Source organism: Syngnathus typhle, linkage group LG13, assembly GCF_033458585.1.
Source record: "Syngnathus typhle isolate RoL2023-S1 ecotype Sweden linkage group LG13, RoL_Styp_1.0, whole genome shotgun sequence".
Classification (NCBI taxonomy): domain Eukaryota; kingdom Metazoa; phylum Chordata; class Actinopteri; order Syngnathiformes; family Syngnathidae; genus Syngnathus; species Syngnathus typhle.
The window spans coordinates 4761565-4771623 of record NC_083750.1 but is presented as its reverse complement, the minus strand read 5'-3'; the positions used below and the strand labels follow the sequence as shown (position 1 = coordinate 4771623).

The window sequence follows — 10059 nt, the reverse complement described above, 5'->3', positions numbered from 1 at the left end:
TTTTGGAATGGGAAGCTTTCAGAATGTCATTGTACCTCATCTGCAGCCTAAACAAATACTGCCTTCATTCTCTTTATTTTCTCCTCTTAGTATAAGAGAGGGTGCGCTATATTTTTTTACCCAACTGTTTGCCAATTTGTAATTATTTGTGGCACAAATTAACACTGTGTACGCCCTTTATATCTACATTGTGCTCAGGATTAAAATAAATTACTGGTGTACCTATGTTATGCCTACGGGCTTTTTGCAATTGAGATGTTAACCACAAAAAAAATTCTAAATAAATCAACACAACGGGTTCATCTGAATTTACCTGAAACACATCGTCAATAGCAGGAATGGGATGAAGCAAAACGAACAGGAAAAAAGCATACTGTGTAAGGACAGATTGCATAAAAGCCCCTGAAAATAGAAAAAAAAAGTACAAAAAATGTTAATGAAACATTAATAACTGTGATTCATTTTAAACTATTTACAAGCAAATATGCTGGTTATAAATCCACATATCTGACTAAGAAAGTATTTGCTTTTGTCTTACAGTTTTTATAGGATGGTTGTCGAAAAGGTTTTCCCTTACAGAAGATGATTGCTACAGTCAAGTACTGGAAGGCAGAAACGTAGAAGATGGAGGTGTTTTCAAAGTTCCTGACGTCAGCATACAAGTAATTTACACCGTACAATTCTTTAGGTGGTGGCGTTACACTGAGGTTAGACAGTTCGTTAGGGTCATACTTGGAGAAGGGATCATGGCTGCGGAGAGACAGAGTTTGTTAATCGCATCTAATATAGAAAATAAGAAAGAATGTGTGCAAGTATGTTTTCATGATAGCTTTTCTTATTTCGCATGAAACAGCCAGAATGCAAAATGTGTAAATAAAAAAACATGAAATTTGAAAAAATATAATTGAAAACATAAATTATAATATAAATTACTTGATGTTGAATTGTATATAAATTTTTTTTTTTTATTTCCACATTTTCATTTTTAAATATTTTTTTCTTTTATTTTTAATTTTAGTTTTTATTTGTATCTTTTTTTGATTAAAATTTTCAATGATATTTTTTGTATTCATTCTTGTTTTCCCTTTTAATTTTTTTTTTTTTATTCTGGCAATTTTCATCCTGCAATGCGGAAGGAAATGTTATTCAAATGAGGGGGCGGTCCTAAATGTGTTCAATTATAAAAAAAAAACATTTTGTTTTCATTTTCATTTTTATTTACTTTTAATTTTGGCAATTTGATCTTCTATACTAAAATACAAAATTATAAAAGAGAAAATACTGCACAAGTCATAAGTTGGTTTTCCAGGGTAGTATTAAAAGATGAGGGTTATTAGAAAAATAATTTATATTATCGCCTCACTGGATTAAAAAATGCTGACACAAAATTGACTGTATACAGTAGCAATTACAGCACAAATTCCATTTGTAGTTCAAGTGATTCACTTCTTTCTTTGGTAATTCTCATAGGAGACATTACTCACATTGACTTGGGCGGCTCATACCAACTCTGATGTTGCACTAAAAAAAAAGCCACAAGCTGGAACAGTAGGCAGTTGAAGATCTGAGAAATAAGCGAGTAGAGCACTGAGCAGGAAATCAGGCTGGTTTCAGGGGTTTGCTTCACCAACTTCTTCCACGCTGGGTTTAGGCTCACTACAAATCAAAACAAACCCGTTGGAAAATTATGCATTATGCATTAAATTCAGCACTCTTGTGTCAAATGATTGTGCCTCATTATGCAAGACCAATCTGCTCATTTCAAGACTAGATCAGCTTGCACACACACATATATATACATACATATATATATATATATATATATATATATATATATATATATATATATATAATACATCAAATATACATACATAATATACATACATAAATAATACATACTATACATATACTAATATACATAATATAATAATACATAGCTACTAGTAATATACATACATACATATATTATACATACATAAAGAATACTATACATAAATTATACATACTTACATATATATACATACATACATAAATATAAATATCATACATACTACATACATATATATATATACATACATACATACATATACATACATTCATACATATATATACATACATACATACATATACATACAACATTAATACATACATACATACACACTTAACATACATATATATACATACATACATACATACATATATAATATATACTATATACATATATTTAAATAGATATACATATTATATATACATATAATATACATAAAATAACAATATATATATATATATATACATATATTCATATATATAATATATAATACTTAAATATATAATTATATATATACATATATACATAACATATATATATATTTTATATATATATATATACAATATATATAGATATATATACATACTATATATACTATTTTATGTACATACATATATATATATATACAATAGTATATATATAGTATATAGATATTATAGTATATATAAATATATTATATAGATATATATAATAGTATATATACACATAGTTTAGTACTTAAATATATATAGTATACTTTATATGTACATATAGATATATATATATATAGTTTAGATATAGATATATATATCTACATATAGATATATATATATACATATACATATATACATATATATATATATATACACATATGTATATATATACATATATATATATATATATATATATATATATATATATATATATATATATATATATACATATATATATACATATATATATACAGAGAGAGAGAGAGAGAGAGAGAGAGAGGAGAGAGAGAGAGAGAGAGAGAGAGAGAGAGAGAGAGAGAGAGAGAGAGAGAGAGAGAGAGAGAGAGAGAGAGAGAGAGAGAGAGAGAGAGAGAGAGAGAGAGAGAGAGAGAGAGAGAGAGAGAGAGAGAGAGAATGGAATGCTTGTTACTCACTTGTAAAGACAACAAAGATAGTGACGCCAATGTCAATAAATAAGAACTGGTAGAATCCAAAGTTTGTAAGAACCTGGGGAAGACACATCAGACACACAGCACATCTGCATGTACACATTTTTGTTTTTATATCATTGGAAATAATAACCAAAAATGACACTTGCAATAATTTCTTTCCTGTCTGTTATTAGAAAAAACTCCCACAAATATGCATCATAGCAGAGTATTCATAATTTGAGTTATATTTCCCCGTTATATGAATTATAGAAAAAATGCATCACCACGTCTACAAATGAGGCAGAATAATTACTGAGTAGAGCAGAGTTGTGCTGCAGAACAAGATGATGGTGAAGAGGGCCATGTATTTGAACACACAGAAAGACGTGACAAGAGCGGCGCGGCCTTCCCTGTGGACAGTGAGGGGAAAATAATTACTTTTCAAAAATGGTCTACTGTGAAGCTATCATACATAGATGTCAAAATTAGACGAGACAGGCAAAAACAAAACCTGATGAGGTTAGGCACACAAGAGATGTTCGGAACGGTGGAGGTAAAGGGGGAAGCTGCTGAGGCCTCCAGCTCAGAGAGGGAGATCCCACTGTGTGCTTTCTTCAAGGCCTGCAAAAGAAAGAAACTTTAGCCCAAAACCTGGGATGTCCGATCAGTTTTTGCATACTCACCCCACAGTCATTAGCACCATCTCCACACATCCCAACAATGTAACTGTAAAGTAAAAAATATTATGCAGAATGGAACACTATGGAAATAAATTTGGTAATTGATAAAAATTACAAATCAAGCTGACTCAATGTTCTGCAGGGCTTGCACCAGCTGGGTCTTCTGATCTGGAGCCATTCGGGCAAACACAGTGGCTCCCAGGAGAATCTGAAGTGACCCATGGAAAGAAACAAAGTCCAGCATCCAGTCAATGTGAAAACCATAACATTGAAAACTAAACAAGCCAAATGTATCTTAATACCTTCTGAAGAAGTTGTGGAAAGTGCTCAGAGATGACAGCAAAGGCTTGGCCACTCAATGCAAAGTGATAATCTGTGTTCTTCTCACAATGTAATCCCTCACCAGCAAAGCTTATTGTAGACATCTGAATGGAGTAAGCAACAGGAGATCACACACAGGTTTGATACAAATGTGTTGTTTCGAACAATTATACAAAACCATTGTCACATTAATCTGGTGATGTATTTGGAATATTCCTCCACTTTCAATAAAAAGAGTTGGGGGCAAAAGCCAGAGCATGCAATACATAAAAACTACAATGCAGTGGCAGAGCTAGAGGGGGGCCACGGAGGGCTCGTTCCACTATAAAATATCTCTGGACAACTACACATTTTCTAATTTTTCTCTGATTTTTTTTTTTTTTAAAGATTTCTACTCATCTCAGAAGGGAACATATAATGAATCTGAATAAAGAAGCGTTTTCTGAAGAATTTAAAGACTATAATTTTATATATATATTTACACGGTTCTTAGTGCCGGTCTTACTTGATTATTGTTCAGAACAGGATTCGCCGGGTAGCGCCACATAATACTAGCAGGGTTTTGATCATTCGGAGGCACAGCATCTGCAATAATAACTTTCTCATGGGCTTGAATCATCCCACAGTCTCGTGCCACAGATATTGCAGTCAACATGTTGTCACCTAACGGCACACAAATGTGATGGCAAATATGTGAACTTCAAACTCTGGCAGCCTAACAATATGCAAGATACACCTTTTACCTGTCACCATTAAAGTTCGAATGTTGGCTTGTCTTAAATCAAGCAAAACACCGTTAGTCTGTTCTTTGATTTTGTTCTGCATGATGATCAAACCAAGGAAGTCCATGCCGGTTTCTATCTGCTCTCTGTTGAGGCACCAAAATTAATGCAAAGGGAAAAAGACTTGGCAGAAAAGTGAGTAATTCATAGTGCACCTCTTCTAATTGTCTATAATTGCTTATATGGGTAGGTAAAACCAACTCAACCACAAACCCGTGATCCCAAAACAGTTTAATATCATTTCGAACTCATTTTAAAAAAACTAAATAAATGACTCAATTTGCATTTTTTACATGCGGTGAAGATCGACACTATAACGTTCACTACCAACTCAGGTTAAACTTAACCTCTCCCTGAGGTGTGGATTTTGTCGAGATGTCTGGTTGCATTTATTGTGATCATCTAACAGATTGAAACTAAATGTATGTGGAGGAGAAAATAACAAAACAACGGTCACCAAGATCAGAGTGAAGCTTAGAGCATGAAGGAGCAAGAATTTTTAAAGTAAATAAATAACATCTTTGTATTCTGGGGTGGGATGTTCCTGTGATTGTGCCGTGATGGAAGAATACAACAATGGCTGCGGTGAGTGTAAACTTTGTGCCAAGAGTGTTTGGACTTGTTGTTGACTACAAGTATCATTTGAAAATAAGATCTGTTCAAAGACACTCTAATGGGATGTTTGTGTATTCACCCATAAATTCGACATAAGCATGAATACATACCGGCTGAGGCTATGGATTTGTGGCAAGGAGAGTTCGGACTCCAGTTGCAGGTGTGCCAGGGCGATAACCCTAAACCCCTGCCGGGTGTAAGACTCCAAAGTCTCTTTGAAACTCTGTGGGACTGCGGAGACAAACACAAGCACAGAAGCCCTGTCTGTCATTTGTGAGCTCAACATATTAATTGTTTTAATGACAAGTGAAATACACACAAAGTGGCTTTCAGACACAGAAGCGTTGATTGTCTGATCCGGATATTTACATGGAAATGTGCATTCAAATGTTTAGAGATGGTCAATTTAAATTGATTAGAGTGTATTTTATGGCCACTGTTCGGCACACACACACGTTTGACCTGTGTCTGGTCTGCAAAGGTCAACCACAGTCTCTGGTGCTCCTTTTAGGTAGACATCCAAGTGTTTTTGTCCCAGCTGCCGGACCACCACACTCATCCTCTGCGATGCTGAGGAGAAGGGGAACTGGCGCACAATGCCAAATTCACCAGACTGAAAGTTGAATGTATATATATTACATTTAGGAAGAGCCATACAGGATAACATCAATCTCCGAATTGACTTATGGATTACCTGCTGCGGAAGTTGCACAACAGTGGAAATATTGATTTTGTAAAGGGCAATATGTTCTTTTCTGGCGTCATCGAGAATCTGAAAAAAAAAACAATATATGTAGCTTTTCAAAATAAATATGGTTGCGGCAACGGAGTCTCCACGGCAGGCTTGAATGCGTAAACAAACAGTGTTCTTTACCGAGCCTGTGGCATTGAACACTTTGAGGTCCAAAGGGTCGCCAAAGAGTTTGCCCTCTATGGTGGTCAGTGAGTGGCATGTTGCCATGCAGGCAGCAAAGCAAGTGTTGAGCAGATTCTTTGTTGACACGTCGGTGTCTGGAGGTAGGAAACTGTGTGGGACAAGAGGACTATAAGGATGCTCATAGGAGAACTTAGAAGGACAAAATGCACAAAACATTTCTTAATATTTTGTCGTCAAATTTTTCTGTTGTGCGGCAAGACTCATTTTATCCTGAACAAGTAGGGGCATCAAGAAACTAATGTCAAGAGAAAAAAAGTCTTTCTTACTTACATTTCATTTTCAGCTCTCTGAATACCCCACAAGTCCAAACTATCCTCAGTAAGAGTTCCAGTCTAAAGTACAGACACAAAAGTGTTATGTAAGGCAAATATGTCATCAAATCAGAAAGCCTGTGGGTGACATCCACCTTGTCAAAGCAGACCAGGTTCAGCTGACCACATATGTTGATCCTTTGCGGACTGAGACAAAAGATGCCGACACGCTTCAAGCGTCTCTGTGCGTGCCCGATACCAGCAGACAAGGCCACGGGTAAGATCGGGGGCACAGCGATTATAACGATATTCAGAGTGTCGAAGATGATGCCCTGAATATGAACCTGGACGGGATGAATATGTGAATAGGACATATAGACGGAATAACTGGACTATTTTTAGATACGACACCTCATTTAGGACATCGATAGTGATGGTGTAGATGAAGCCAATCATTGCCAAGCCCACCATACACATCAGGAACTGTGTGGCATCACGGTGCAGTTTGAAGTCGGTGGGTTTCGGGTAGAGAATGGAACGCACAAGCTGACCCTTTTGTGTACTGAAGCCTGTCAGATCATGTAAGGTAGAATGATGCACAAAAGAGCGGGAGGCTACATTTTCACCACATTTCACCATCAGACCGCACCGGTTCTGACCACGACCGCCTTCACCGGCTCATCAGCATAGAAATGACTTTGGATCACATGTGAGCCACAGAAGAGGGCATGTCGCTTGTGTTCCTCTGAATTATAAATCTTGTTTGCCTCCTTGCCAAAACCTGGTAAACTGGTCTTCATAACAGGTACGCTCTCTCCTGTGGATCCCAACACAGAAAGACTTACTTACCAGGCTTGTTCACATTTTTCCCCTTTTTATGGCAATCATAACAAGTGGAGTTTTGCTATTTGCGGCCCCCCGCCCAAAATAGTGCCAGTCCACATAAAGTGGGATTATTATTTTTTTTCATTTTGTTTCACTTTTGCCAGTTCAAGAAATACAGTTAAATAAATACAAAGAAACACAATAAAACTAAAAAAAAGTCTTAAAAAAAAGAAAAGAAAAAGAAAGGTCAACCTGTCAACATGCTCTCGTTTACTGTGCAGGTGCCACAGAGAAGCACGGCGTCACATGGCATGATCATCCCATTGGTCGGAATAGAGATGACATCACCAGGCACGAGCTCAGTCGACATGATTTGCTCAAAGGCTATGAGATGGCGCGGGGGAGAATGGCAATTAATGGCAAAAACATGGCGATGCTTACTATACACTGATCCACAGCAGGAAATGATTAAAGCACTGATATGAAAGATTTAAAATATGCAGTGCACATATTTATGGGTGTGGGAGAGTATGCACATGAATATTTGTGCGTGTACTGTATGCATTTCAGATTCCACTTCCTGATCAGAAAGCGTGCCTTTTTTTCCTCTGCACACAGACACTCTCACCATGCTGTGTTCCACCACCATGTCATGCAGCCTCACGTGTTGCTAGAATGAGACCAGACAACCGGTGAGAAAGGATCACATGGTTGTTCTAATGGTGTTCAAATTCAATAAGACTCAGAAGTTCAACTCAAATGTATCGGCACAAATATTTCCTCAGATTGGTCTTCGCTCACCTTTCGAATGGTGTACAGAGATAAGGCGATTGCAAATAAAAAAATTAATGCCATGGCCGCAGCATAATCGTAGGAGTCTTGAGTGGACCACAGAATAAGAGCAAAGAGCTGGAAGACGTAAAATGGATTCAGAACCTTGAAAGAAGAAGAAAAAAATGATTACGAAGCTAAACAAACAATAATTTTCCTCAAACCAAACACTTACCTCTTTCACAAAGATTTTTAACAAAGATGGCACGCGTACGTCAATCTCGTTCTTGCCGAAAAACAAAGCTCTATTGACAATGAATATTCCCCGTCATGAAATGTGCATCATGGACCTGCTAAACAATTTTAAAATTGAAATTGTGGTACCTGTAGTGCTGTTGTGTTTTCGGGAGTCCAGAGCTGTGGTCCCTGTGTATAGCTGCACAGCTCACCTTGATGTCCTCTAAACCACTAAAAGAACCCCCAACATTTATTTACGCTGACATTCTACAGAATAAAAATAATTACCGTATTTTCTGGACTACAAGGCGCACTGGACTATAAGGCGCACCTTCAATGAATGGCCCATTTTAAAACTTTGTACTTATATAAGGCGCACCGGACTATAAGGCCCACCATTAATGCATCATGTCCGATTTTTAATCCAAATCAAATCATTCTCCATTTTATCTTTTTTATTTCAACTTCAGACGCAACAAATTACTTTATAATCACAAAAAAATGATCCATAGCCTTTTTGATTCATGATTCATAGTCTTCAGGGGCCCACTTAAGATTGATTTCATGACACAATGCTTTGGGCCAGTTTAAATTTAGGAATTTGATCCATATATAAGGCGCACCGGACTATAAGGCGCACTGTCGGCTTTTGAGAAAATGTTAGGTTTTTAGGTGCGCCTTATAATCCGGAAAATACGGTACATTGTTTAAGGACCCGTACTTAAATGGTTCAAAGTTCTGTGTCCCTTCATTCCAGTAGTATTTGATGCTGTTGTGGGTAAAGTAGTGGACTGAAGAGAGGGGGGCCGTCAGTAATGTAGTTGGCTTCATATACTTAAAAACATACAAAGCGTAAAAAGTCACATGATCATTTTCTTTCTGTCAAATATGTCATCTTGTTTCAAACTTCATTTTACAGTACCTTGACAGACTCGCGAGGGATGAGCTTCCGTATTTGTTCCTCATGTTCAGTCTTGGGACCTTGATGGTCATCTCCATTCAGCGGGTGATTTGTTGACTGCTGATTGAAATTATCAAAGGGGGTCTTCCCTGCCGCCATCATCACATGTACTTTGACACAAGTCCACTGTTTGAATTTGTCCTGTGAATGAAAACAGATTTGCATTATTTGACTTAGCCTTCAAGTCACACATTTATTTGGATTAAAGAAAGAAAGAGCACCATGTCTCTTTTTAGTTTTCTTTCTCACCCACAGGCACATTCAGAATTAGGGACGCCCCATACCGTAGTCCTGAGCAGAAGTATTTGTGCCTCCCTCAGTGAGGACTTTGTGTAGGTCGCTTTGACGCCCCATTGGGGCAGCCAGTAGAGCAGCAGCAGGAGGAGACCACCAGAGCAAACTGCACCGACACCCACCAGGATCATCTTCCACAGGCAGGGCCGGTACCCAAACACCTCCTGCAGGGACCATTTGAAAGGGTCGTGAGCAGTCATTTTAGATTTTTGGAGTCCCTCAGGGATTCCTTTTAGAGCCACGTAATTTATTTATCTCAATAAATGTAGCAAATAATACATTTAATATTTTAATAATACATTTAATATTTTAGCATGTCAACTAAAAAGAAAGGGATTATTACCATCTCATAAGCCACACCCTGATTGATGAGTTTCCCTTCGCTGCTTTTCATATTGACAAAAAAAAAAAACACTATAAAACACAAAGAGAAA

At 36.8% G+C, this 10059-nt stretch overlaps 2 protein-coding genes across 4 annotated transcripts; both read right to left on the bottom strand.

Moving 5' to 3' along the window:
- Window positions 1-326: 326 nt before the first annotated feature.
- Window positions 327-7853, bottom strand: LOC133165572 (polyamine-transporting ATPase 13A3-like). 2 transcript variants are annotated; one of them, XM_061295355.1, is made up of 20 exons: window positions 7615-7853; window positions 7187-7354; window positions 6949-7106; window positions 6693-6881; window positions 6557-6618; window positions 6224-6374; window positions 5812-6121; window positions 5460-5580; window positions 4696-4820; window positions 4458-4615; window positions 3934-4056; window positions 3760-3839; window positions 3635-3677; window positions 3463-3572; window positions 3265-3361; window positions 2955-3027; window positions 1485-1656; window positions 679-750; window positions 539-602; window positions 386-402 (listed from the first exon to the last, which is right to left on the bottom strand). In XM_061295355.1, exons 1-19 carry the CDS (start codon window positions 7730-7732, stop codon window positions 596-598), a joined length of 2337 nt encoding a protein of 778 aa, XP_061151339.1. In that variant the 5' UTR covers window positions 7733-7853; the 3' UTR covers window positions 386-402; window positions 539-595. The 2 variants fall into 2 exon arrangements, with proteins under 2 accessions (XP_061151340.1, XP_061151339.1); XM_061295356.1 differs by lacking the exon at window positions 679-750 and having other exon boundaries at window positions 327-402.
- LOC133165573 (polyamine-transporting ATPase 13A3-like) lies at window positions 7770-10038 on the bottom strand. 2 transcript variants are annotated; one of them, XM_061295357.1, is made up of 8 exons: window positions 9969-10038; window positions 9616-9789; window positions 9293-9472; window positions 9092-9204; window positions 8518-8601; window positions 8369-8438; window positions 8164-8298; window positions 7770-8032 (listed from the first exon to the last, which is right to left on the bottom strand). In XM_061295357.1, exons 1-8 carry the CDS (start codon window positions 10017-10019, stop codon window positions 7853-7855), a joined length of 987 nt encoding a protein of 328 aa, XP_061151341.1. In that variant the 5' UTR covers window positions 10020-10038; the 3' UTR covers window positions 7770-7852. The 2 variants fall into 2 exon arrangements, with proteins under 2 accessions (XP_061151341.1, XP_061151342.1); XM_061295358.1 differs by lacking the exons at window positions 7770-8032; window positions 8369-8438 and having other exon boundaries at window positions 8216-8298.
- Window positions 10039-10059: the final 21 nt, after the last annotated feature.